The 27,704-nt window shown below is 56.5% G+C and overlaps 2 protein-coding genes across 2 annotated transcripts in view; one reads left to right on the top strand and one right to left on the bottom strand.

Annotated features, from left to right (window-relative positions):
* The window catches only part of SREBF2 (sterol regulatory element binding transcription factor 2), a 60,421-nt gene extending 41,133 nt beyond the window's left edge, over window positions 1–19,288 (top strand). The window contains exons 12-19 of the mRNA XM_058568239.1: window positions 5,354–5,522; window positions 7,053–7,170; window positions 8,043–8,152; window positions 9,350–9,482; window positions 12,819–12,987; window positions 15,297–15,482; window positions 16,883–16,994; window positions 17,498–19,288. Coding sequence (XP_058424222.1) covers window positions 5,354–5,522; window positions 7,053–7,170; window positions 8,043–8,152; window positions 9,350–9,482; window positions 12,819–12,987; window positions 15,297–15,482; window positions 16,883–16,994; window positions 17,498–17,718 — 1,218 coding nt within the window. The 3' untranslated portion in view covers window positions 17,719–19,288. The remainder of the gene's footprint in view (window positions 1–5,353; window positions 5,523–7,052; window positions 7,171–8,042; window positions 8,153–9,349; window positions 9,483–12,818; window positions 12,988–15,296; window positions 15,483–16,882; window positions 16,995–17,497) is intronic.
* A 2,373-nt stretch (window positions 19,289–21,661) lies between these two features.
* Window positions 21,662–27,704, bottom strand: SHISA8 (shisa family member 8). Its single transcript, XM_058568244.1, has 4 exons — window positions 26,788–27,704; window positions 23,667–23,800; window positions 22,795–22,941; window positions 21,662–22,362 (listed from the first exon to the last, which is right to left on the bottom strand). The coding sequence occupies exons 1-4, from the start codon at window positions 27,309–27,311 to the stop codon at window positions 21,989–21,991; spliced, it is 1,179 nt and encodes a 392-aa protein (XP_058424227.1). The 5' UTR covers window positions 27,312–27,704; the 3' UTR covers window positions 21,662–21,988.

Here is a 27,704-nt window from a genome sequence, read left to right as displayed (position 1 = left end):
ATTTCAACTTATAAGCTTGATGAATTCTAACAAAGTGAACTCACACGTATAACCATCACCCAGATCAAGAAGTAGAACATTCCCCTTGCCCCGGAAGCCTTCTGCAGGCCTTCTCCACTCACCCTGCCCCAACAGAGGCATTATTCTGAATTCTGTCCCATAGTTTAATCTGCCTGTTGTTGTTCCTGTAAACTTGATACTAAAGTACAGTATGATGTAGAAAAGGACACAATTTGTAAATACACAGTTCAGTGACTTCACAAAGTGAATACGCCCATATAACCAGCAGACAGATCAAGAAACAGAATAGAACCGAGACCCCAGAAGCCTCCCTGGACCCCTTGGAGTCAGCAAACTGCCCCTCCCCCAAGTCCTCTAGCAGGGTAACCGCCACCCATCACCTCAGAAGTTTTGCCTCTATTGAGGCTTTATATAAGGAGAGTGGTACAGTATGTACCATATGTGTCTAGCTGCTTTCACTCAGTGTCATGTGTAAAATTCACTTATGTTGTTGTGTGTAGTTACAGATTGTTCATTCTCATTGCTTTATAGTATTCCATTGTATGACTAGACTCTCGTAGGTGGACTTTGGAGTTGTTTCCTGGTTTTGGTTATGATGAATAGTGCTGCTGTGAATGTCCTTGTTCATCTGTCGGTGAACATGTGACTGCATTTCTGGGAGTAGCATGGTCAGAGGTTCAGCTGTAGTAGACACTGCCTAACAGTTTGCTAAAGTGATTGTACTAGTTTCCACTCCCCCAGTGGTGTAGAAGAGTTCCAGTTGTTCTGCATCCTCACCAAACACTTGAAAGTGTCCATTTTGGTTTTCCAGCCCTTCTGGTGGTATCTCCTTGTAGTTTTCACTTGCATTTCCCAGTTGATGAATGATGTTGAACACCTTTTCATTGGCCATTTGGATAGCTGATTGGCTATTTGGATAGTCTCTTTTGTGGAAACCCTGTTCAAGTCTTTTCCTTATTTTTGATTTGGGCTGTCTGTCTTTTTATTGATTCAAGGAGCTCTTTACTCTGGCTGTGATCCTTTGTTGGATATTGGCTTTGGACATATCTTCTCCCACTCTGTGGCTTGCCTGTTCTCTCTCTTAATGGTTCGATTGATGAGGACAAGTTCTTTTTTTTTTTTTAATCATCTTTTAATTTTTTTTTTAATTTATTAATTTTTTCCCCCAAAGCCCCAGTAGATAGTTGTATGTCATAGCTGCACATCCTTCTAGTTGCTGTATGTGGGACACGGCCTCAGCATAGCCGGAGAAGTGGTGCATCGGTGCGCGCCCGGGATCCGAACCCGGGCCGCCAGCAGCGGAGCGCGCGCACTTAACCGCTAAGCCACGGGGCCGGCCCTGGGACAAGTTCTTAATGTTCATGAAATCCAGATAATTAGTCTTTTCCTTTATAGCTAGATATTTTATGTCCTATTTGTTAAATCTTGACCCTACTTCAAAGTCATGAAGATATTCTCCTATGTTATCTGCTAGATACTTTATTTTTTGTTTTTCAGACATAGGTCCATAATCCACCTGGAATTGATTTTTGTATGAGTTGGGGGTAGGGGTGTGAGATCTACTTTTTTTCCACGCAGATATCTCCCTGCCCCAGAATCATGAAAATGACTGTCCTTTCCGCACTGCACCGAGTGGCACCTTTTTCATACATCAAGTGTCCATGTATGATGAATCTGCTCTGGACGCTCTAGTCTGCTCCAGTGCACCAACACCACACACCCCTATGGCCAAGTCTTATAATAGGCATCAATATTTGGAAGTGTCAGTTCTCTGGCTTCAGTGATTAGGTTTTGCTCTTTACTTTCCCATATAAATTTTAGGATCATCTCGTCATCCCAAAAATCCCACTGGGGTTTCGGTTGTCCTTATTGCTGAGATGGAGCTGCCCTTTAAAGAGAATTAGAGAGCCCATTTGAGGAAGTCGTGTGTGGCAGCTGAGGATGGGGAAAATGGTTCCCTTAATGAGCCCCCCTAGGAAACGTTTGGTATGCCTAACAAGCAGTGAATAGTTTGATGTGTATTTCCTCAGAATTTTCTTCCTTGCAGGTACTAACATATATGCATTAGAATTTATTTAATGTGATGGTACCAGAAACTCTATTTGCCACTTGCTTTTTTCAACTACACCATAAGTCTTGGGCCTCTTTCTTGGTCACCTCATCGTTCCACAGAGGTACTTGGTGCTCCCGCACGTTGATTGAGCCAGTTTGCTGCTGATGGACGTTTGGGTTGTTTCCAGTATTTGCGGTTACAAACAGTGCTGCAGGAAGCGCCCTCCCACACTGTCCTCACCCACTGGTACAAAGACCTCTTGAGGTTAAATCTCTAGAGGTAGTGACGCGGAGTCAAAAGGCATCAATACTTGGAACATTAATGGTATTGCCAAATTTGTATTTTCAGTAAGGTAGGAAAAAGAGAGGAAAGTAACTGCCCCTCTCATCTGTTTGCTTCTCTTGGGAGGGGATAGATTAAGAGACCCAGCCAATACTTTCTTAAAGAGAAAGAAGCTTTGAATGCGGTGGAATATATTTAGTTAGCAAATGAGTCAGGCTTTCGGGGCATGTAGAGGGCTGCCTCTGTGAACATGGTTTAGACCAGAGGTTCCCAATCTTTCGTGGTTCATGGCACCCTTTGTATCTCAGTAATTTTTTCATGGTTTCCCTGGGCTAAAATAAATGCTTAACAGTTCTGTTAGGTAATTAGTTAGTACAAACATCTTAATAGATATTTATGTCTTAACAGCTTAGTAGGTACTTGAAAAAAATAACACAGAAATGAAGAAGAAATAATATTTTTATTTTATTCTTAATAACCATAGTTACGTCAATTTTCACACAGCACTTGCTTTTTATTACAACAACCTTTGAAAACTCAGCTGCACAAAGATAGGACACCATCCAAAGGAGGGTCCTGTAGTCTCACACTGAGACTGAACTACCTCCATCTAGTAGTTTCCATGGTGTCCAACTCATGTTGAGCATTGCTGTGTTTACCTCAAAAATGTAAAGTATCCAGTAACACCCCTTCGAGTTCATTGGGGTGCCCTGGCACGCAATTTAAGATCCATAGGGTCAGATGGGTGTGGGAGGACACAGCCTGGAGTTGGGACTGGCCCAGGGGACCTGGCCCTCAGGATCTAAGCAGTTCTGAGTCTCTGGCCACAGCCGCTCAATTTGGCCGTTAGCAGATAAGTTATAGGGGAGGGGGCTCCTAGGCCCCAGTTTGGGTGAATTCTGGTGTCTGTAAAATTTTGGCAAATTATCATAGGCTAATAATGCCAAGAAAATTAAAAGAACAACAGAAGTTATTTTCTCACTTTCACTTCTAGAAGCCATAGTATGGATGACTCTCCCAGGATTTATATTTCTTATTAATTCAAACTACTAAAACTCCCCGTCCCACTGAGATTTGTTATAACTAAGGTTTTTCTTTTCTTTTTTAAGAATTAAGCTTAAAAATATATTTTAACTTAATGACTTTCTCAATGGCTTCTCTGGTTTCCTCTTGCAATACCACCTAACTGGGCTTTGTTTCTGCTTCTGTTGGTGATGTTTGGGCCCTTCTAAGGGACCAGTGGTCCTCGGTTTCCCCTGCAACAGCCATCAGGCTCCTTGGCTTATCAGGCACGTACTCTCGGGAGTGAGTTGGGGGCAACTGTTATGAGCTTCTCAGACTTCAGAGGGCCTGGAATTGCTACCACCCCACCCCCAACCTCCATCCCGTTCAGGCTCCTCAGCTGCTGTTCTCCAACCATCGCAGTTACAAGCTCAGATTCAGCGAGTGCTTTGTTCAGGGTCAGGAGAAGGTCATGGGATCCTCTACATTTGCTCTCCAGTACCCTTTTTCAAATATAGTGCTCAGCAAAGAGGAGGAAAGGCCACTAGTGCCTCTGGCCCTGTGATTAGAGATTGAAGTGAAATGCCCCACCTGGTCCTCTAAGTGCTGTGATAATGTTAGTGTGTCTGTAGAGCAGTTTGGCCAGGTCATTTTCTCTCGGATTCAGGCAGCTGTCTCTTGATTCCCCCGGAGAGAGGCAGTCTTCTTGGTCTGTCTTCCTTGAGTGGCGCTTTGGCGGTGCTATTTCTGACCCTGGCATTCAAGTCTTCGGAAGCCGTTATATTAGCTGATGGCTACTTAGAGGCCAGTAAAGGTCAAAACCATCAGACTGAACCAGACAAGGAGACAGCAGCCCTCACTGTGGAGGCAAGGGTTGAAGTGTGAAGGTGGAGGTCCACGGGCTTGGCCCACCAGCCCCTCCTCTGGGCTCCCTGAGTTCCCTGCATCTTGTGTTTCTCCCTCTCTCCCATCCTTCTCTGCTAAGCTCCTCATTCAGACTGGCCTGTATTGAGTGGGTTTATGGGTTGCAAATCATGGGTTTTAGAATAAAGATATCCTCACTCAAACAATGATGGAATTTATGAAAACATGGAGAGATGGCATTGTCCCTGCAATTCTTGTTCCTGGGGTCCTGCAGTGATGTTATCCTGGGAGACTGGGGCACTGATTCTTTGAACTGTCCAGCAAGGAGGCTTTCAAAGTCTTTCTTGGCCCTTCCTCGCAGGCCAGTGTTCACATCAAGGACTTATCCAGGGATGGTGTGGGGGTCTCTTCAGGGGGCTGGACAAAGCCCTTGCAGGGCCAGCCTTGGTGGGAAGGGCATCACGTACACACATGCACAGGTACGCCTGTGTGGGTCCTGGAGGGGCCTCAGGGCTGCCCCGTTACTTTCTAGTGGACAATGATGGTGAATAACAGTTACTGACCACTTGCTGTGTGCTTGTTCTAAACTCTTTATACTCAGAGGTAAAAGAGATGAAAAATTAGTCAAAGCACAATACAGTTTGGCCTGAAAATACCCTAAAAGATATGTAATTAAAATGACAGATGAGAAAAAGTCTCAGGCTCCAGGACGCTGCCTGGCTTGGACACCATGGCCCTCATGGGGCTGAGGGTGGAAATGCAGCTGCGAGGCCACAGAGACCCCTCCTCAGCTCTGTAGGTTGAAGGCCAGCAGGGCCGAGAACAAGATTCCAGTAGAGTTAGGCAGACCCAGCAGGACAGGGTGCGGCAGGGGTCCCACGGGTACCTTGAGGCCCTGCCCCCACTCCTGTTGGGGTTTATGCCTGCTCATCAAGCCTGGCAGGCTCCACCAGAGCCGCTTGCCCTAGTGTCAGTGGTGGCATTTACTTCCGGGTACGTGAGGGTCCCAGCCCTCCTGTTGCTCTTTCCCCAGCCTGCCTCTGCCGTGGTGGTGCTTTCTGATGGCCCCATGATGGCTGCAGCCAGCATTCTGCCACCCTGGTGTCACCCATGGATCTTGTCCTTCCGCAGAGCTACTTCCTCAGTCGAGCCCAGAGCCTGTGTGGCCCTGAGCGCAGTGCTGTCCCTGACTCGCTGCGCTGGCTCTGCCACCCCCTGGGCCAGAAGTTTTTCATGGAGCGGAGCTGGTCGGTGAAGTCAGCTGCCAAGGAGAGTCTGTACTGTTCCCAGAGGAACCCAGGTGAGAACATCTTTGCAGCTGTTGGGAATTGGGGAAAGCCACCAGTGCTGCGGGGTGACCACACTCCAGCCACGGAGAGACACAGGATATCTCAGCCTTATTTTCCCTGAAGCTCAGGGAGGTCAGGAGCCTGGTCAGCAGCTAAGCGGGGTTTGCGGCTCACCTCTCTCTGACATTCAAAGCCTGGGGCCTTACATCAGTCACACCGCCACGCATTACTAAATTGTGATTGAGCAACAGCTGTATTCTTGCCCTTGTTCTGGGCGCTTTGGAGGAACAAAGATGTGTGGAGTTGCTGTTCGCTGGCCCCGGTCTCCTGGTCCCATTGAAAAGCAGATAGAGTACGGAGCAGTTAGGGAACAACAGGTGACAGGCGGTCGTCAGGTGCTCAGAGTGGTGGCAGAGACAGGGCCCCAGGCTTTGGGAAGAGATGCTGGCTTGCTGTCCCTGGTGTTTGACAGTAATTGGAGTTGACTCGCCTGGCCTTGGAGCCGTAGAGGCTGGGCGGCTGGCTGAGACTGAAGTGACCAGTGGCTTTCTGCCTCCTGCATGCTTTTCCCCTCTCTAAACTGGAGTCCGAAGAGAGTGAAGCATGTTCTGCGGTACAGAAGGTGTGGCACACATTTGGTGGGGGGAGTGTGGCAGACATTTGGTGGAGGTCTTTTCTTTAATATTTGTTGTACAACATAAGAATGGTGTGCAAAACCAGAAAGTAAGGATGAAGGCAAAAGCAATCCTAAATCTCCCAACCCCGTCCACCATTGCCTTTGTCTACACCATAGACTGCCACTGGCTCTCTAACCTCTTGCAGGATCTGGTTCTAGGCCTTGTCGCCCAGAATGTGTTCATAAGTGTCCTGCCTCCTTGCCCTTGTCCAGTTGAGGCCCAGTCTGCACATGTGAGGGGAGGGAAGGGGCTTGGTGACGCCCTGCTTTGGGCCTGCCAGGGGCGACTTGTTGGTGACAGTCAGCTGTCACAAGCATTGCAAGGCCCCTTGTTTAATCAGCTCAGCCAAACCATCACTGACCTCAAGTCTCATGAGAAGGCTCTGGAAAACAGGAGCAGGGTCTTCCTTGTCATGTCAAGGCAGCAGCCACTGCCTTTTTCTCCTCAGCTGGCTGTCCTCCTGAGCCACAAGGAGAAGAGCAGCCTCTGAGACTTGGGGGAACTTTCCATTTTCTGTTTTCTGGCAAGGCTTGTGGCCACCACCTTACAGCTCCCAACCTTGAATGGAAGTACTAAGCTCCGTGCCAGGGGACACAGCACCCCCCTCACACACACCCGCACTGGACCAGTCCAGAACCACACGTGGTCTTGGGCTCTGCAATCTGGGGCTGACCCCTGCCCCCACCTTCCAGTGTTTTAGCAAGGTAGTTCTGGGGCTTGGTTGAGAAGGGGGTGTTGATCCCCTTTCAGACGAGATAGCTGTGCCTTGGGTTCCTCTACGCACTTTCCATTTCCTCCGTAAAGACAAAATGGGCTCGTAAGTAAGACCCATTTAACCCTTGTCCTGGCCTTTCTCTTCTGCAGCCGACCCCATTGCCCAGGTCCACCAGGCCTTTTGCAGGTACCTGCTAGAGCAAGCTGTGGAGTCCTTGGTGAAGCCTCAGGCCAAGAAGAAGGCTGGAGATCAGGAAGAGGAGAGCTGGTAATGTCCCCAAGACCACCCCCCGCCTTGGGCCGTCTGCTCAGGAAGCTCAAGGGCAGCTGTGAAACAAGCCCTAGTGTAGGGTCTGCAGGGAAATCAAATGATCGCTCGTATTTATTTCTCAAACCTGGCAGCCCCATGAGAGCCCTGTGTGAGCTCCGACCTGGCCTCTGCCCTTTTCTCCCAGACCCAGGATGTCACTTTCCCCCTTTTTTCCTTCTTACCCATTCCTCACCAAGTGGAGTCAGTTCTTGGAGCAGGTCAGAGATTTTACTCGTTTCCTTTGCATTTTGGGGTGGGGAGGGTTGTCTGTTGAGGGGATAGGAATGGAATGTGGAGAGCTCAGCAGAAGGCAGACACCTCTGGCCCAGACATCTTGGGTACCCAGACCTTTATCGAGTGTGCCAAGCAATTCTTATTCTTATATAGTTATTTAGCGCAGTCTTTCCTTCGCAGAGTAAGTCCTGAGAGGCAGACAGTTGCCCAAGTCATTCTCATACAAGGCCCAGGTCCTGACTGCAGTGCACCTGAGTAGAGAGGGGAAGGCAGTTTTGCCTGGGAGATCAGAAAACTTCTGAGAGGAGACGACATTTGAACTGGACCTTGAGGCGAGGGGTCAGGTTTCGGGGCCAAGGATGAAAAGAGAATGGCTGGCTTGCCTGGCAGAGGGAAGTGTCAGAAACGTGCGAAGAAGGAAGCCTGTGGAAAGTATGAATGGTGTCGGGCAGGGCTCAGGGTATGCCTGGCATGATGGGGAAGAAGGGACCAGAAATGTCCATTGGCTCTTAGAGCTGGAGGGCTGGACGGCCAGGCCATGAGCCTGGTCCTTGTGTACATTTTGATGTACCTGGGACCTTTTCTTCTCTTTCTAGTGAATTCTCCATTGCTCTGGAGTATCTGAAATTACTTAATTCTTTTGTGGACTCTGTGGGGATTGTGACCCCTCCTTTATCCAGCAGCTCCGTGCTCAAGTCAGCCCTTGGTAAGCATCTTGCAGGGTGGCTCCAGAGGCCTCAGGTTGCTTAATCTAGTCCTTCATAGACCTTGTGTGAAGTGTACACCTAAGAATCTTCTCTGGATCTGAGGTTTGCATCTACCGCTCCCCTGCAGCCCTGACTCACAGTTACCCCCTGGCTGGGCAGCTTTCTGGGGGCAGGAAATAATGATTCTCCTAGAAGTGGGGTGGTGAGCAAGTGAATGTCTTCTCTGGGCCCTGGCTGTGGGGCAGGTCAGCAACCTTCCCAGATGCCCAGAATGGGGAGCAAATGGTCCAGGTACTGGGGGCTGGGGGGGGCTCACCTTTCAGATGCACAGTGCTCCCACCTCTCCCCTGAGGCTGCTCTTGGATCTGACACTGTGCTGAAGAGACCTTTCATCTGGGCGTCTGTACCGCTCCAGCTACCCATTGCCTTGGGTGACACAGTGCAAGCCCCTGACTGAATTGGCACCAGTCCATTCTTTTCTTCTATCCCTGAACTGCCATCAGGGTGGTGGCACGTCAGCTGCCACCTCTCGGACTTCTAAGGCAGCTGAGAGAAAGGGGGTGTCAAGCTCCTTTCTGGTCAGTCTCCTCATGGAAGGAAGGATCCAGAAAAACAGCCACCCCATCATGACCACTGATCTCGTGGCCAGTCTTTATTTCAGAATTTAGAAAAGAATGCACTCTTAGGCCTTTTATTTTATACGTCCATCCCACTGGCATCGCCAGATCACTAGTATAATTTTGCAGCTGAGAAAACTAAGCCTCAGAGAGGAGAAGACTTAAAGATTCTAAAGATTCTAATAGGAGCCTGTTACTACAGAGACTATGGAAACACCGTTTTTCATGGCTATTTTAAGTTTAGGTTGTTTCCAGCTTTTTACTTAAAAATAACACGACAGTGAACATCTTTGTTAAACTTTTTTTCTCTATTTAGAAATAGAGAAAATTTGTGATAGACTGCCAAAAATGGGATTACTAGGTTAACAGGAGTGAACATTTTTAAGGCTGTTGATACATATTGCTGAGAGATTGTGCTGGTTGATGCTCCCACCAGAAATGTGAGGGGGCATCCCAGACCCTAGCCCATCCCCAGAAGGTAGAGGTGGCACATGCCACGTGGGAACCAGGTGCAGCGAGCTGGGCTGAGCGCCGCAGATCTGGTTTCTGTGGGTAACATCTGGTACTGCTCCCCTCTAGGTCCAGACGTTGTCTGTCGGTGGTGGACGTCCGCAATCACTGTGGCCATCAGCTGGCTCCAGGGAGACGACGCCGCTGTGCGCGCTCATTTTACTGAAGTGGAGCGTATCCCCAAGGCCTTGGAAGTGACAGAGTGCGTAGGCCTCCTCAACCACGTACTTGCTTCTTTCCAGGGGAATCCCAAAAGCCGGTGTGCCAGGCTCCCTTGTCTGGGTTAGCGGGAGGGAGCAGGTCTGGGTGGCCATCGGGGTGTAGGGTCAGGTAGCCCCAGGGGCTGCATGATAGATGGAGAGATAAAATGAGGGAGGAAGAGAGCACCACAGAGACACCGAGGCTGGCAGGCACATCTGTCTGTCTGTGTGTCGTCCCAGCTTCCGGGGCCTCCTCCCACAGCCTCCATGGAGCCACAGGCTATCAGGGAGGGAGAGTGGTGTGGCTCCCAGCATTTCTGGAAGCTCGTGGTGGAGCCAGGCAGTGTGATGATGGCTCACGGCCAGCACAGGGCTTGTGAGAGCCCCAGGAGCCTTCCCTCATGTGCCAGCGTGGGAGCCAGTTTCCCCCTGTCAGCCATGTCATGTAAAGGGCTTTTAGCACAGGCATAAGGCATAATGGGAGAGCTTTTTTTTTTTTTTTGTGAGGAGGACCAGCCCTGAGCTAACATCCACTGCCAATCCTCCTCTTCTTTGCTGAGGAAGACTGGCCCTGGGCTAACATCCATGCCCATCTTCCTCTACTTTACATGGGACGCCGCCACAGCATGGCTTAACCAGCGGTGCATCGGTGCGCACCCGGGATCCGAACTGGCGAACCCCGGGCCGCCGCAGCAGAGCGCGCGCACTTAACCGCTTGCGCCACCGGGCTGGCCCCCGGGAGAGCTTTTGACAGTCCTCTTTGGGGACTCCTGCCTGTGGGACTTTGCCCTGTAGTGACAGGCAGACCCTGCCTGCCAACACCTTGGCTGTGTCTGACTAGATCTGAGTGTCCTTGACATTTTCTGCCACTCAAGAGAAACTTTAAAATGCTCCAAGGCAGAAAGGGCCCCCAAGGTCCTCCCGCAGAGCCAAGGCTGTAGGATTTCCCATCAAGCAACTCTTTTTTTTTTTTTTTTTTTTTTTGAGGAATATTGGCCCTGAGGTCATATCTGTTGCCAATCTTCCTCTTTTTTGTTTTTGTTTTTGTTTTTTTTTTCATTTTTCTCCCCAAAGCCCCCAGTACATAGTTGTATATCCTAGTTGTAGATCCTTCTAGTTCTTCTGTATGGGAAGCCGCCTCAGCATGGCTTGATGAGCGATGAGAAAGTCTGTGCCCAGGATCCGAACCGGCAAACATACGAACTTAACCACTATGCCACTGGGCCGGCCCCTCAAGCAGACTCTTAACCAGGAGAGCAGGAGGGAGCTGAGAAAAGTGGGTCCAGGGAGGTTCCCTAAAGTAGGTCTGACACCCCAATTTCATTTAAGCAACCCATTCTTTTTTTTTTTTTTGTGAGCAAGATCAGCCCTGAGCTAACATCTGTGCTAATCCTCCTCTTTTTGCTGAGGAAGACCGGCTCTGAGCTAACATCTATTGCCAATCTTCCTCCTTTTTTTTCCCCAAAGCCCCAGTAGATAGTTGCATGTCATAGTTGCACATCCTTCTAGTTGCTGTATGTGGGACGCGGCCTCAGCATGGCCGGAGAAGCAGTGCGTTGGTGTGCACCCGGGATCCGAACCTGGGCTGCACTTAACCGCTAAGCCACGGGGCTGGCCCTAAGTAACCCATTCTTAAGCGCCCTGACCAGTGAGCATCCAGCTCTGTATTAGACTCTACCCTGTATGCTTTCTCCCAGCCAACATGCCTGGGGAAACGGAGGCTTGGTGAATAAGTTGTCTAAAGTCATCTCACTTCTGAGCAACAGAGCCCTGGCATGCAGCTAAGACCCTCAGCAGGCATTCCTCCCCCGGAATATAGTCACTCCAGGGGCCCTTTGCTCTTCAGGGATAATGATGCTGTGGGAACCCTCCCCCAACCCCATCATCCCCATCCTTTCCCCAATCTGCTCTGTGAAAAGGGAGTAAGTTTCTCCAGAGGGCTTAACACCAGCTTCTGGGGGAATGGCCCCTTAGAGAGCAAGTGTAAATAATGGGGCCAACTTCATGTCACCACAGGTAGCAGCAAGTGGTATTGTGGCCATTCGATAGATGAGGAAACTGAGGGACAGATTGTTTGAATGACCATCTTAGGTAGCTTCTTAGTGGCAGTCCTGGTGGTTGAGCCTGGGTCTCTGATCCCTTCCTCTCAGCCAGACGCCCCATTTTGGGGTCTCCTGCACCCCTTCCACGATTCCATCATTCATTCAGCAAATACGTAACTGAGGGCCTACTTGGTGCTGGCTGCCTTTTAGGCTCTGGGAGACAGCAGTGAACAAGATAACAAGTTATGGCCGTAAGCAAATAGGCAGTGTCCTGTCCTGCACAGGCGCTCTTCTCTGGGGGGCTGTTGCCAATGCCAGTGCATCTCTTCAGCTTCAGAAGGGGTTCTGGGCCAGAAGCATATCAGCCTCCGAGGGTTCACACAGCGTCCGGTGAGGGAGGGAGGCCCATAAACTAAGAGTTGGTGTCAGGGGAGCAGAGGTGGGTACAAAGGGCCTGACCCAGTGGGCAGCGAAAGGAGGCTTGTAGGGAGCAGGAAATGGAGTGGACAGGACAAGAGAAGGTGGACCAGGGGGCTCAGCAGTGGAACAAGTCTCAGGAGACGAGTGAGAAAGGGTATTTCAGGTAAAGGCACCCACGTCAGCAGAGGCACAGGAGTGAGGAGGGGAGAGGAGATGAGCTCTGGTTGCCTGAAGCTGGGTCAGAGAGATGGGAGACGGGCCATGGCTAGACTGGGAAGGGACCTGCATGGCCATGACTGACCCTGCAGATTGTTCTTCCTTGCTTCCTCATCTCCAGCCATGCTCGCTCCTGGATAGTCTCACATGCCTTAGACACCCAGGACCTTAGCACATGCTGCTCCTTTGCCTGGAGCCCTCCTCCCTAGAAATTCACATGGCTCACTCCCCTAGTTCCTTCAGGTCTCTGCCCAAATGTCACCTTTCCAGAGAGGTCATCCTTGACCATCCTTTATAAAATGTCACCCCCTTCCTCTGCTTGACTTTCCTTCATGGCGCTTCCCCTGCCTGGCATTGTGTATTCAGTGTTTGAGGCCTTTATTATCTGACTCCTTCACTGGAGAGTGAGCGCCTGTGGGTAGGGTCTTGACTTGTTCCTGGGGCTCCTAGAATGAAGGAAGTCCTGTAGGAGTGGAGGGCCCACCTTCACTCAGGGCTGGCATTTCAGATCTGGAACTGGGGACCTGGAACCATCATGGCAGCATTTGAGTCAACACTCACGTGTCACCGCAGTGTGGGGTTTGGTGGTCACCAGCTTGGGCTCCCTCTCATGCCACCAGGTGACACGCACTGACCTCCTGCCTCCCTCTCACCACCCAGGAGCCCCCTGGTGAAGGCCGTCTTCCACACCTGCAGAGCCATGCACGCCTCACTCTCTGGGAAGGCGGATGGGCAGCAGAGTTCCTTCTGCCACTGTGAGAGGGCCAGCGGCCACCTGTGGAGCAGCCTCAATGTCAGCGGGGCCACCTGCGACCCTGCCCTCAATCACGTGAGTGGGGCTTACCTGGCCCCTCAGGGAGGTGCTCAGCTCTGGTGGCTGAGAACACTCCAGCCTGCCTTGAACTTATCCAGCCTGTGAGGCTGCCTGAGAGACAGAAACCAGGCTAGCAGCCCCCTTCCCCAAAACGTAGCCCACTAGCCCAGGTGGGCTCCCTTTTTAGTCCTTGGCGCAAACGTGTTTCCACGTGTACCTTTCCTAGGCTCCCTGACTCCCAGATCCTGCTGGCCCTCAGCTCTGTCAGCCCAGGTGAACTGCAGCTGGTATTTCTTCCCCTCAAGGGCTCTGCATTTGCTCCAGGGAGCTTGCATGGCTCCCCAGGCTCCTTCAGGCCAGCCTTGGAGTGGGCCCCTGCCCCCTTGCGCACACAAGCCCCGAGCTGACTGGCCGCCCTGGGTGCCTCTGTGGCTGGCCGCACACCTCCTGGCGGGCAGCTGTGGTGCATTGTAGTTGCATTGCATGTTCTGGCTGTACCCGTGCAATGTTTCCACAGTGCATCACAGAGGCCTGCCCAGCCCTCGAGCGACTGCCCACCCATGCCTTGTTAGAGGGCTCTGCTGTCACTGTTGGTACAAAGTATGGCCATCCCGGGAAAAGGGAGGTGGGGGGTGCATGCAGCTGGAAGGGCAGCGTCGTCTGCTCACCTAGGAGGAGCACGGTTTCACTCCAGAAAGGGAAGGCGAGGTATATCCTGGAGGGTCAGACTCTGAGCTCCTCACTGGGGTTTGGTCCCAGGTGGCTAGGCTGGCACTTCTGGCTAGAGGTCGTCAGTGGCCCTGGACACAGGTGAACCCAGGACAGCGCGCCAGCCCTACAGGACAGGCAGTGTGCAGAAAGGGCCCAAGACCAAAGGCCTGTGGGGGGCCACATCTCACTTTGTGCCTTTCTTCTGCTGGTCTCTCGTAGTATTTGTCTTCATAAGAGAACAGTCGCAGCTGAGTCTGGGGAACAAGAGGCCGTGGGCACCCTTGGGGCTGGGATTCCTGGGTGGCAGTTCTGTGTGGGAGAGTGGGCCTAGAAAAGGGAGACTCCGTGGGGCCTGGAGGCCTTCAGAGGGCAGAATCCAGCCCCAGGCTGCTCCCCCTACCCAGAGGGGCTCCGCCAGTGCTTCACCGCTTAGAAGTGCCAAGAAAACTTAGAACTTTTGTTTGAGCAGGGGGCCTCATCTGTGTCCCTTTGAGGCTGTCAGCAGCCAGAAAACAGTGTAGCCAAGGGTCAGGGCACTGAGCAGTCCCGGGGCAGGGTCCAGGGTGGGGTCTGGGGCAGCACTGTGACCTCCCCAGGTCCAGCAGCCTGGAGAAGGGGAATGCCAGGCTGGGTGAGATGAGGAATGGCCTGGGGGAGTCAGTCTGAACCTGAGGGCCACATGTGACTTATCTCAAAAAGGACTCGGCTGTCTCCTCACTCTCACTGCTGCCTGGTGCCCATGGGCCTCGAGAGCCAGGCAGGCAGTCCAGCCTCGTGGGTGCTGTGCAGAGTGTGAGGCCCGTGCTCGTGGGACATCCATGTCTAATAGTGGCCAGCGTTGACTGAGTGCTTCCAGGGACCAGGCGTGGTGCCCACGCCCAGTGCCCTCATGTTATGCTCACAACAGCCCTGGGTACCCGTTTTGTGGATAAAGAAACTGAGGCTCAGAGAGGTTCAGTCACGTGCCAGGGTCATATAGCTAATCAGTGACAACCACGATTGAGCCAGGTCAGTGGGTCTAAATCTAAGCATTAACTGCTCTGTGGTTCTGCCTTCTTGGGCTTCTGTCTCCCCCACCCCAGAGGCCACTCAGGCTGAGCCTTGGCTGCCGTATGTTGAAGAGAGCCAAGCCTCCCTCCCCTCCCCCACTCCCCCCATCTCCAGCCTATGCTGCCACTTCAGGCTTCTTGATTCTACTGGAGCGGCAGGGCCTTGGCACCTTTTGGGTATCAATCTTCAGGCGAGCCATGGGGGGGCTCCCATGAGGTGGGAGGAACCTGTGCTTTCCTGGCAGACCCATGAAGGTTTATTCCTGCCCTACCACTTGTGTCCCTACACAAGCTCTGTCCCTCTCTGAGCCTCGGCTTCCTTACCTGCAGAAGGGGGAGAACAGGTCTCCCACTTGGGGCCATGGAAAGGACTGGATGCTGGGAGCCCAAGTTTGCCCTTCATCTGTTCTCCTGCTCTCTGTGGAGTGTTTTCCAGGTTGCCTCATCAGCTCTCCACTCCCAGGGCTGCCGAGGGTTGGGCTGGGGAGGGCCTGGTAGGTGCTGGGCTCCCTGCCCCAGCAACAGGCCCATCACCTGTTTCCTCCCTCGTGGCTCACCCCATAGGTGGTCCAGCTGCTGACCTGTGACCTGCTACTGTCGCTGCGGACAGCACTCTGGCAAAAGCAGGCAGGAGCCAGCCAGGCCCTGGGCGAGACCTACCACGCGTCAGGTGCTGAGCTGGCTGGCTTCCAGCGGGACCTGGGGAGCCTGCGCAGGCTAGCCCATAGCTTCCGCCCAGCCTACCGCAAGGTGAGGCCCGGCACCCATGCGGGGTTGTGGAGCTGGCCCTCTGGGTCAGCTGGGTGACCTGTCAGTCACTGGGCTGGGTGCATGTGTCCCTTTCTTTAGCTCATGGTGGTTGAGGACCTGCCATGTGCCCAGCCCTGGAGCGTGGTGGTGAGCAGGCCACACGGCCCACAGACAGAGAGCCCAGCATGGATGCACCTCACCAGTCAAAGGCTGGGAGGGGACAGGCTCCGAGGGCAGTGGGAGCAAGGAGGGGCTCCTGGCCCTGTCTGGAGTGGGGTGGGGGGAACACAAGGGAGCTCCACTCTGGCTTTCACAACTGGTGTCAGAGTGATAGACTCTCCGTAGAACTGCATTTAATCATTTTTCTGAGCCACTGGGAGCTTCGGTGTGCTGCATGACTCTTTCTACATAACATCCCCTTGGCGATGGCCATGGGATCTGAGATGAGTCTCTGAGGGCAGTTAATAACTGGCAGTTAATAACTGAACTTATTACTAGACTCAAATCATTTTCTTGTTTGTTTTACTTTTATGCTAATTAGAGTAATATAATTGACATATTTTTGCCTGAATTATTTTCCAATTCAAGTGAGCAGGCCAGAAGTGTCAGTGAGGGGGAAGGGCTGTGTTTGGAAGGGCACGAAAAAGGAGAAGAGCTCAGAGAGAGGCTGCCCTCACCCTAGGGTGCTGTGGGACCCTCACAGGGTTACACTGTAGCCACTGTGTGCAGCGAGCCAGGACAGACACAGCAGACAAAACATAACCATCAGAGAACTACCCCTCACTGTGGCAAAGAGGAAGTGTGCCCCAAGGCTCTTGGCAGCACTCTGTCTGCTCGGGGCGGCTGGCATCAAAGGCCTCTTGAAACACCGTTTCCATCCTGCCCCTCCCCTGCTGAAACTCTTCCGGGCCCTCCCCACAGCCTGCGATATTAAGGTATAAAAGCGCCTTGAGATTTTAAGAAATTCAAGACCTAGGCCTGGCCCCTCACCCACTAGGAGCTCATATTTACAGAAGAGCTGCCGTCTTTCACCGGGCAGCCTCCCAGGACCTGAGGCTTCACCCCAGTACTTGTCTTCTGACCCCAGAGGGCATGTTGGCGCTCCTCACCAGCAGAGGGAAGCAGCCCTCTGCCTCCTCAGCTCGCTGTCTCGCTCCTGCCCCCGCCAGGTGGCCTGTGCTGTGTTCCCTGCTCCTGCCGCTCTCCCAGGTTTCTGGCTTGTATCGGGGGTCAGAGTAAGGACAACAGAGGTTGCTTTCAAGGGGTGAGCAGTGCAGGGTAGCGTGGAGAGGAGAAGGTGTCATCGGGTGCAGACGAGATGCCGCAGGGAGAGGTACCTCCTGGGGCACAGGCGGTGAGGACCCAGGGCTTGACTCTGCGTCCTGCCCGCACCTCCCCAGGTGTTCCTGCATGAAGCCACCGTGCGCCTGATGGCAGGAGCCAGCCCCACCCGCACCCACCAGCTGCTGGAGCACAGCTTGCGGCGGCGCACTGCTCAGAACACCAAGCATGGTAAGTGCACCAGCACCCCAGCTCGAAGTCCTGGTGGGGGCCCTGCCTGAGCAGGGGAGGAGCCCAGCCCAGCACTTACCTCGGTGGAGCTGCAGTGTGTGTCCACATCTGCAGTGTTCTCAGAGGTGGTGTGAGAATAAAACGTCCAAGGCCTAATTTGGTGTGTTGCAGGGCTGGGGGTGGGCGTTGGTCGAGTGGTTGTGGGTCCAGCCTCAGGAGTGGGGAGGGGAGGGCTGGGGATGTTGTCCCAGTGCAGGAGCCGGGGTAGAAGCGTGGGCCCCAGAGCCAGACTGCATCTCAGCTTCCACTGCAGAGCAATAGCCTTGTGATGCCAGCCAAGTTCATGTCCTCTCGTCTGTGAACTTGGGAGGACATTAGCACCTATCTCCCTGGGTGGGTGTGAGGATTAAATAAATGAGTCCACATCAAGCCCCTGGAACAGCACCTGCAGCCTAGCGGGCCCTCAGCAGCTAGTTCCTACCTGTATCTCATCATTCCCACAGGAGAGGTGGACACCTGGCCCGGCCAGCGAGAGCGGGCCACCGCCATCCTGCTGGCCTGCCGCCACCTTCCCCTCTCCTTCCTCTCCTCCCCGGGCCAGCGGGCAGTGCTGCTGGCCGAGGCAGCCCGTACCCTGGAGAAGGTGGGCGACCGTCGCTCCTGCAACGACTGCCAGCAGATGATTGTCAAGCTGGGGGGTGGCACTGCCATCGCCGCCTCCTGACAACTGGGCTCTGCCCGCCTCAGCCCACTGCCTCCCTCTCTCGCAGCCTCTCTCCCCCTCCTCCCTCTGTCTCTCAGTCTCTCTCTCCCTCTTCCCTTTGGGAGCTGTGGCATGAGCCTTATCTTCTGAGCTGTCGCCTGCCGAGGCTTTTGGACCACCTCAGGCCAGTGGGCCCCTGAGCAGAGCCCCTTAAAGTGCTGTGGATAGATGCCCGTGGTGCAGGGCCCGGTGGGCCTGAGAGAGGAAAGACAGGCGGGGTAGGAATTGGGGGTACCCTGACTTGAAAGCAGCAGGGGGAGCTGCCAAGCTGCCCAACCTCTGCCTCCAGCCCTCCAAGGTTTTCTCTCCTTTGAATGTCTCTCCCCCTTTTCCTGCTTCCTTGTTTTTTATCAGGCTTTCCCTCTGAGGGACATCGGTCTCTGGGCACTAGAGCGCTTCACCCTTGGCACTGTGCCCAGCATGCCCCCCCCCCACTTTTTATACGAATGTTTTTATATCCGTGTGCTTGGGTTTGCCGTGCTGCAGGGCTAAGTTGCTGTGGCATCTTTATTTCTCTCCCTGGGTCTGCGTCCCCTCCCCTGTGCCTGACAAAGCCAGTGCATTGTTTTCTCTTTATTACACAGGACAGCTAGGGAAGGAGAGGAGCCCAGCCCTGGGGAGGCGGGTGGGAAGCAGGGGGCAGGCCTGGGAATGGATGAAATAATGTCGGCATTATTTTTTAATTTTTTAAAAAATAAATGGTATCTTATTTAATTGTCCTGTTCCTTCCCACTCCCCCGCCCCCCTGGGATGTCAGCCCAAGCTCAGGGTAGGCCCAGGGGGCTGGGAGAGATGAAGCCACCCGCTGGGACTGGGGACCAGGGGCCTTCAGCGTGGGTCGTCAGTTCCCTCCCACCCCAACTCCTACCTCCATAGTCTATTTTTATCCCTAATTCTTGACCTGAAAATAAGCTGGAGTGGCAGGGACCAGCCCCCAACCCCTCCCCAGTGAGAAGCCCTTTTTCAGGGTGGGCACAGGGTTGCCCAAGGTGGGCACTAGGAATGAGGCCCCCTGCCTTGATGGGGGGCCTGGGAGGAAAAGTGGTCCCAGTTTTCTGGATCCCCTGGCTCAGTGCCTCCCCTGAGGCCATTGCTCTTGGGGCTGAGGATTGCCTGGGACCCCAGAGCCTGCTGGGAGACTGAAAGGGGCTGCCCTCCCTCCCTCCCTGTGCTTCTCACCCACTCAGGCTGGTTGGGACAGAGAGTGGGCAGGGCCCCCACCCCAGGGGGTGGGGGTTGCACACAGCAGGGGCTCCCCTGATGCTGAGTGCTGGCGGAAACACAGCTTGGACCTCACTCGTTTTCTTTCTGCTGCCCCTCCCCCTCACTGTAATTTATGGCCCCTGCCCATCGGGTGAGCCAGCCCTGTGTCATGTGTATATACTGTGCCTTTTCTCGTCATTGTTTAGGGGTGGGAGGGGGTGGGTTTTCACTGAAAAGGGGGATACACGCCTCTGGCTTCTTTGATGTGGAATCATTCACTGTGTCCTGGACGTAGGTTATTCAATAAACACAGATTGGTGCCACCCAGCGTGAGGTGTGTTAGGGTCTGTAGTGTGACTGCTGTGGTGACTTGCCAGGTGGCTGCATGGCTTGGCCTCCAGTGGGTCAGGGACTGAGGACAGCCTTCCCTCTCCTCTGAGAGGCCCCTGGGGGCTGCACTCAGATCCCTGCTTGCCCTCGCAACCTGGCCCCTTCCTTCCAGCGCCGGCTGCCTGGCACACAGTCCGGGGCTGGGACAGGGCCTGGGATAAAAGGGCAGTTGGTTTTGCTGGGGTCAGAGGTCCCCGTAGCCAGTACGTGGAGCTGGTTTTGGGTGACAGAGGCAGTTCTCTGGGATTTGCGGTGCTAAGCTCTTCTGTGTTCACCCTCAGAGATCCATTTCTTCCCTATCGAGTGGACTGCCCCTTAGTGTCACCATCCTCCCTGGAGGCAGGGAGCCTCTGAGGAGACTCACTGGTGCCAAAGTCACATCCAAGTCCAGCTTCTGGACTTCCCAGGTGGGTCACCTTAGGATGTCACCTCAGCCTCCACTTCCACGCGTGCAGAATGGGGATGACAATCCCTGCCTTTGACTAGAGTCCCCATAGGTTTGTTGACCGGTTTGAATGATTCAACACACATGAAGTGCCAGTTTACGGTGAGTGCCTTGTGAGGCTGGTGAGGGCCAGACCACAGGAGTGGGGATGGGAGGGTGCTGGGCCTTGTAGAGAGGTGCTCAGGAGTGCCACGTGGGAATGAGCCTGGGGGCTGAAGTGCATGTTCCCGCCCAGCTGAGAAATGGGTGAGTCCCTTTAGCATCTGAGCCCCTCCCTTTAAAGGGCAGTGACAGCAGGCCACAGGGCCAGAGCAGCCAGGAGGGGCCCAGCTGCAGCTGGTCCCTGTCCAGTTATTACAGCAGCATTCCCCGAGGTGGTCACGCCCATGGCCTCAGCCTGGCTCCCTGGGATGGAGATCCTGGACCCTTTGGAGTGAGAATGAGCAGAGAGATTGCACCCACCTCCTGGCACAGCCCAGCAGGGGCCTGCGTCACCAGGGTGGGTGGCTGTGAGTGGCCAGTGTATCCAGGAACCTGATCCTTTTGTGTGTCTTGGCAGGCTCCATGACTCAGCACCCACCCCCCCCTCCCCCGGATCTACACAGCTGCGGGATGAGCCCTGGGAGCACCCTACCCCCATCCTGGGTTGAGGGTGTGAGGGCTGTCTCCCCTACAAGCCATGGGGGCCCTCACTGCAGGCAGAACTGTGGGCTTCTGGCCCTTGGTTTCCTTAAGACACAGGGAGGTGGACCCTCCTACAGGTGAAGAGCTGGTGAGTTTGGGGGACTCAGGGCAACCCAGCCAGCAGGAGGAGGGTCTGATACTGCCTGCAGCCTGGGAGCAGGGGCCCCTCCCTGCCAACACACATGTTCATAACTTTCCTTTCTCCCCTAACTGCCTGCCATTCCACCATCAGAGTCACAGGGGTGGCAGAATACAGTCCTAAACTGGGGTCAGCTGGGTGGCCTTGGCAAGTTTCTTAGGTCTCAAAACCTCAGTGTCATCATCTGTAAAGCCACACACCCCTGGGTTTTTGTGAGGATTAAATGGAAAAAAACAGCAACAAATGGTGGCCATTGTTATTAAAACAGTATACCATACCTAGGGTACACAGAGCAATTAAGGCCCAGCTGGGTGGCTTTGTTGTCAGCCCAGCCCTCAACCTCCCCAGCAGTACCTGGCACAGAGGAACCTGATGCATGCAGGCTGCTGGCAATGCCCTGGGCCACAGCCAGGCATTGGGAGCCTGCCTGGCAGGAAAGGAGCTGCCACTGGGAGCTGGCAGTGCCAAGCCTGTGTGGTGTGAGCACCCTGGTGCGGGCACTGCCAAGGCTCTGGGTCAGCCTCCCCATCCCCTTTTCCCCCAGAGCAGCTACTGGGAGGAGGCTCCCCCATCCTGAGCACCAGCTGTCTGCCCGGCCCACTGCCCACACCCATTAGGGGGGTGGCCCTAGGCCAAGCTGGCCAAGTGGCCTGCAGACCAGGGGCCGGCTCAGGGCCAAACTATGTCAATGAGGATCAGCCAGGCTCAAGCCAACTCAAGCTGTAGAGCCGGTGACCAGCTGGAGGGGGCTCACCTCCAGTAAGGGGCATGGACCTTCCAGGGGGCCTCAGGGGTCAAATAGCCCTCTCCCCTGTGCCTGAGCCTCAAGGTGACTGGAGCCTAACTGCCCCCTCTCCCATGGCTCCCACTGCTATGGACATTAAGCCTGGCATTCAGCCCTGATCACCCTCTCCAGCCACTTCTTCCTGGCTCCCAGAACAGGCCTGCCAGCTCCCAGGAGCAGTCCTCTGCTCTTGCACATGCTGTGCCCTCTGCCCACACTGCCGTCTGTCCAGTCAATGACCAATGCCTCCGCCATCAGCGCCTCTCAGAGCCAAGCTGGGGCTCTTTTATTCTCTGGGGTGGGAGCCACAGGAAAGGGTCTATTTACACCAGGAACTCCGGCCCCCGGGGGGGGGGGGCCAGAACAGAACCACTGGCCTTACCCAGTGGGCCCCTTCTTAGCCCTGCAGGCTCCAAGGCCCCCAGTCCACTTTGGGCAGATGGAAGAGCTAGCCTTCCGCGGCCGGCGCCCCTCCCAGGCCCCCGCCAGGCCCGTGGCCTGGGCCCCTAGACCGACCCGATGGCGACTCCCGGCAGACGAGGGCTCCCAGCGATGCGATGCCTCGGGAGAACCAGCGGCCCCGTCTTCACACGGTGACCTCCGCTTTGCTGTTGGTGCTCAGGTGCCGGGGTCCGCGGCCCGCGCTGCTGTAAAGGCCGGGGGGCTGCGGGCTGACGCCTTCGGGCAGCTTCTCCACGCTGAACTGGTGCCGGGGCGCGTGGCAGGCCTGAGCCGCCAGGTGGCCGCGGGGGCCAGGCCGGGCCGGGCGGCCAGCGGTCCAGCCCTTGTAGTGGCCCGACGGGGCGGGGCCGGCAGGGGGCGCGTAGCCCGGCGGGGCCCAGGGGCAGGCGTTGAGCAGCGCTGACAAGTCCTCAGGAGGCCGCGGGGCCCGTGCCGGGAGGGTCACTGGGGCGGGCTCGATCGCGGGGAACCGCTGGTAGAAGTCCTGCGGGGAGGCCTCTGCGGGGGACAGGGCGGGGCGAGTCGGGGCGTGGTCAGGCCACGGGAGGCGGGGACTGGGCGGGGCGGAAGTCGGGGCGGGGCCCCAGCGCCTGCCCCCACAGGTGGGCGAGGCCAGGTCTCAGGGGCGGGGCCTCAGCGCCCGCGAGTCAGGACAGGGCGGGGACAGGCCGCGGGAGACCCGGCTTTCGGCGCCCTGGGCTCTGGCGGCGCGGTGGAGTCCCAGCCAGGCGCCGGGTCAGGCGTGCGGTACGGCCGAGGTTTGGGAGCCGGTTGGCTGCAAGGCGCGATACAGAGGCTGGCTGGAGCGCTGACCCGCCGGGCTGGGAACTTTGGAACTCAGAACTGGGACCCCGGAGCCTTGCAGTCTAGGAACGTGGATACCTAGGGTGCAGTGGACGCGGCGCTTCAGGCACAAACCCGGCCACTCACCTGCGGCCTTGAGCGCGGCGGCCTTGAGGGTGGCGTACTTGGCGTAGTCGGGCTGCAGCGTCATGCTGCCGCCGCCCTGCAGCCGGGGGCCGCGCGGGGGTCCCGGTGTCGCCGACCCCAGCGGCGCGTTGTTGGGGCGTTTCTTGTCTGGAGGTGGGAAGGGGGACGTAAGATGAGACTCGGCCCGCCGACCGGAGGACGCTCTGCACCTGCACCACCTCTTCGCAGCCGTCTCCCCAACTGCAGTTCAATGGGAACTTGTGGGATGGCCGTTTGGGCGAGACTGAGCGCAGAACCTGTCTTCATGGCAGAAGCTCCAGCGCCTGGGCCAGGGCCTGGCTCAGAATAACATGAACAGTAGCTGCCAGCCCTGAGTGGGTGCTAACCCAATGGACGATGGCTCGCCTGCATGTTTGCCGCTTGACCCGGGACCTGCTTTCCGTGGAGATGGAGGAGGCTTGCTGTCAAGCCTGCCTGGCCAGCGAGAGGCCAAGAGTGAGGCTCCGTCCTGGAAGCTCCTCCATGCACAGGAGGCCAGGCAGACCCCAGGGCTCGGAGCCAGAGCCTAGTACCACAGCCTGAGGCAGAGATCTCCGAATCTGGAGACTTCCTGACAGAGTTCCTGAGGCTAGAGGTTGTAAGACCCCTCGGAGGGTCCCTCTCCACCAAGGGAAGCTGACCTGCTTACCCAGCCCCTACTTGCACACCTGCAGAGGTGGGCAGCTCATTTCCACTTGGGAAACAGCCTCCACTCCCCCGCCGAGGTGACCAACTCTTACTCCTCAGGACACCTTCCCCAGCTCCCAGGCCCAAGTCAGACCTGGGGGACCCTGTGCTGTAGGTCAACAAATGCCCGCCCAGCAGCCACTCACCTGTGCTGTTGTGGGGGGAGCCCCGGGGAAGGCTGTCACCCATCTGCACCTGGACACAGCTCCCCAGAGGGGGGCCCAGAGGCGGAGGCAGTGGCTCCTGGGGGCCTGGCTGCTTCAGAAGTTCTGTCAGTGTCCTGTGGGGAAAGAGTGGTGAGAAGCAGCCCTCCCAGTCTCCTGCTCTCCCATCTGCCAAGGCCCTCCCCATCAAAGGCCACCACAATCTTGCTGTGTGGCCCTGGGCAGCTCTTTCAACCTCTCTGGGCCTCCCTTCTCCCCTGTGATTGACCTCACACATCTAGTTTCCCCTGCCAAGCACAACCTGTGGCCCCAACCTGGCTATTTCCCAGAGAAGGTCAGGAAACTCTAATGGGGTCACATGTAACTAGGGCCACCTTGTTTTCCAAAGGCTCCTGCCTGTCCCCTTCCTGGAGTCCACTTTCCTGGACCCTCCAAGTGGAGTGTCCTCTCCAACACATGCTCTGTGAGCTTCTCAGGCTCCTGGACCTTGCTTGTGCTGCTCCTTCTGCTGACAACATCCTTTCCTCCCATAACTCCTACTCATTCTTCAAACCCCACCAGAATCCCTCCTCCTCCTCCAGGAAGCTTTCTTTATCTGCCTACCTAACTCCCCTCCTGCAGCAGAGGCTTCTGCTGGGTCCTGGGACATGGCTGCCAGCACAGGCAGGGAGGACAGACAGAAGAGGGGAGGAGGGAGCCAAGAGATTTCCTAGTAGCAGCCCAGCACCAAAGGCTGTGTGACCTTGGGCAGCCACCTCCCTGGCTACCAGGACACCCAGCCAGCCCTCACCCAGGTGTGACAACGTCTGACTGAGCCTGCCCCACAGACAGCCAGACCCAGCCTTCAGCCCAGCTGCCTTCAGTGCCCCAAACCCATGATTTTCTCCTAGCTCTGTCTGACACTTCTTTTGGGGCCGGCCCCTCAAATGGCTGGTTCATGAAGGACACTGGAGGTGGGACACCTGGGGTGGGCGTGGGTTGGGTGCAGTGTGGCAGGGTCTGAAAGCCTCCTAGTGTCCACCTGAGCTGACCCTCCATGCCCTGCCCACTCCACAGCTGCCTGCTCCTGTGGTCTCATCTCTGGCAAACACCCACCAGCCAGCTCTCCCAAACACCTGAGTAATTTCCATGCCTCCCGGCCTTTGCACAAAATTTCTCCAGAGGGGCCGGCCCCATGGCTTAGTGGTTACGTGCTCGCGCTCCGCTACTGGCGGCCCGGGTTGGGATCCCGGGGGCACACCAACGCACCGCTTGTCCAGCCATGCTGAGGCGGCATCCCACATACAGCAACTAGAAGGATGTGCAACTATGACATACAACTATCTACTGGGGCTTTGGGGAGAAAGGGAGAAAAAAGGGAGGAGGATTGGCAATAGATGTTAGCTCCGGGCCAGTCTTCCTCAGCAAAAAGAGGAGGATTGGCATGGATGTTATCTCAGGGCTGATCTTCCTCACAAAAAAAAAAAAATTTCTCCAGGGACAGACTCCAGCTCCCCTCTAAGCCCTCAGACAAGCTTTCCTTGACCATCAACCTTGACATGGCAGAATTAAATTTGAGGTTTTGGGGGAGGGCAGGGTTTCAGAATACACCTATACATGAGCTCGAGTGGGGCTCCAGGTCTCCCCAGAGGAGAAAAGGAAATCAGGGCACATGGGAGCCTGAAACCCTGAGAGGGGAAAGGATTGGTCCAGGCCGCACAGCACATCAGGGGTGGGCCAGCTCTTCCTGAGGCATAACCAGACCTGCTTCTCTGTCCCCTGCGGATGAAGTGGGTTCTAGGTGAACATGTCAGCCAGGCTGCCCCAGCCACCCCCTCTACACCATTGTGGCCCTCAGCTCCTGCTGCCCCACCCTGGTCAAGGACACGCCCTGTCCTCTCCCCGTCGCCCAGCATGAGGAGCTGCAAGCCCAGGAGGCCTAGGCCCTGCCCCTGCAGCATGCAGGACCCAGGCTGAGAGCCTCCACATCGTGGAGGCAGCACAGTAGCTGAGGCCAGGGTTCCAGCCCCAGTTCTGCCCTACCAGAGTCTGAGAGGGGGTGGGCTAAGTGGTGGGGGAAAGGGGGCAAGAGGTGCTGCGGAGTGCCGAGGAAGCCCTCATCACCTGGCCCTGAGGTCTAGGAGGGGGAAGCATCCACCTGGCCCACCCTGGCATGGGGACATCTCTCTACTGTCACTTCCTAAATACCAGCCTGTCGCACACCGTGTCAGCAGCCCAGACGGCCAAGGGAGCAAGAACCTGGGTGAGTGAGGAGGGCGCAGGGCACAGGGCAGAGAGGTGGCTGGGCCATGGGAGTGTGGAGGTGTGAGTAAGGGTTCCAGGGTCAGGACACAGAATCCAAGTCTGCATCACAGCTGAGGAAGGGACACTGGGTCCTATAGACCTCACACAAAGCTCTCAGAACTCAGCTAGCACCTGTCCTGGCCTCAGCAACAACGAATCTGTGACCCCCCACCCCCTTCAGGCCCCTTCCTGCCCAGGGGGAGAATCTGTCCTTCACGGGGGTGGTGGTGAGGGTGGGTATTGAGTGGAGTGAGTGGGGGAGGCCTTCTGAAACCCCAAGGAAAGAAGGTCAGGCCTGAGTCACAGCTATGGCGGGGTGGGAAGTGAGGTGGAAGGAGGGAGAGAAAAGTGGGGAGAGAAGCAGGAGGGGAGAGAGCTCCAGAAAATGCCCCTTCCTTTCGCTTCCTTCCAGCCCAAGACGCCAACACTGTGTCAGCCCACGCCCCCCAACCCGTGCTAGTGGGGCTGGCCCCAGGCCCCCTCTCCTGGGCGCAGACCTTGTGCCCTCTGTCCAGGGACGATCAGCCCTCCCTGCCCACTCCGGGAGCTGCGGGGGAGGGCGGCCCAGCACCCCTCTCCGCCGGAAGGTCAAGGAGAGACAGAGAGTCTCCCTCCGTGAAGTGGGAGGTGGGGGTAGACACAGACGTGGAGACAGAGACAGGGAGGAAAAACCAGGAGGAGGCGACTGCTGAGGGGGGACCAGAGTTTCGAGAGGGGCGGGAACGATGAAGGGTCGCGAGGGGTCGCCCACCGGGCAGCAGGGCTGTCCAGGCTGGGCGGGCGGAGATCCCCGCCCCGGGCCCGGCCGGCGCGCGCTCACCTGGTCACGGTGCGCCGCGCGCGCGGGCTGTGCGCCCTCTCCAGGCCCAAGCGCGCCCCGATACCGGCCAGCACGAGCAGCGCGGCGACCCCGCACACGGCGTAGACGGCCGTGTGGCTGCGCTCGCGGCCGGGGTCCCGGGGCGCGGCGGCGTCGCGAGCACGCGCGGGCGGCCGGCCGGTCTGCACCCAGGCCGGAGTGTCGTAGTTGGAGCAGCGGCTCTGGTCAAGGCGCCGCGGCCCGTCGTGGCAGCAGAAGCGGTAGCCGCACGTGCCGCAGCAGAAGCTGTAGGCGCCCGAGCTGCAGTTGAAGGGCGGGTCCCACTGGCCCATCACGTCGTAGTAGCCTCGGCAGCGGTCGCCGCCGGCCGGGGCCGCCGTACGGGGTGTTGCGGGTTCCTGTGCCTCAGGGGCCCCCGCGCGGCCCGACGGCAGCCGCGCCAGCAGCAGCGCCAGCCCGAGCGCGAGCCGCAGCCCCGGCGGGCCGCGGCCGCCCCGCAGCCTCCGCGCCCCGGCCCGCTCCATCGGGCCCGCGCCTTCGGCTACAGCGGCCCGCGCATGGCGGCGCGCCCGGCTCCCTCCCGCCTGGGGCCCGGCCGGCTCCTCCGCGCCCTCAGGGATCGCGCTGGCCCCGTCGCCCGGGCGCTGGCTCCCGGCGGACGCCTCCTCGGCCGTCAGCCTCCTCCGAGGACCCCAGACCCGGGTGGGCTCGGCCGAGAGCTCTGGGGGCTGCACCTCCGGTGGGCGCGTCCCCCGCCGGGGCTCCCCTCGGACCTGAGCCGGCCCGTCCGCGCCTTGGGTGTCCCCGCGGGCCGGGCGGTGTGTCCTCGCCTGCGCCCGGTCCCCAGCCTCTCCCCGGCCCGGCGGGAGTGCGGTTCCCGGGCCTAGCCGACACCGAGGTCTTCCCGCCGCCGGCTC

Source organism: Diceros bicornis, chromosome 25, assembly GCF_020826845.1.
Source record: "Diceros bicornis minor isolate mBicDic1 chromosome 25, mDicBic1.mat.cur, whole genome shotgun sequence".
Lineage (NCBI taxonomy): Eukaryota > Metazoa > Chordata > Mammalia > Perissodactyla > Rhinocerotidae > Diceros > Diceros bicornis.
This window is presented reverse-complemented; position numbering and strand designations above follow the sequence as displayed.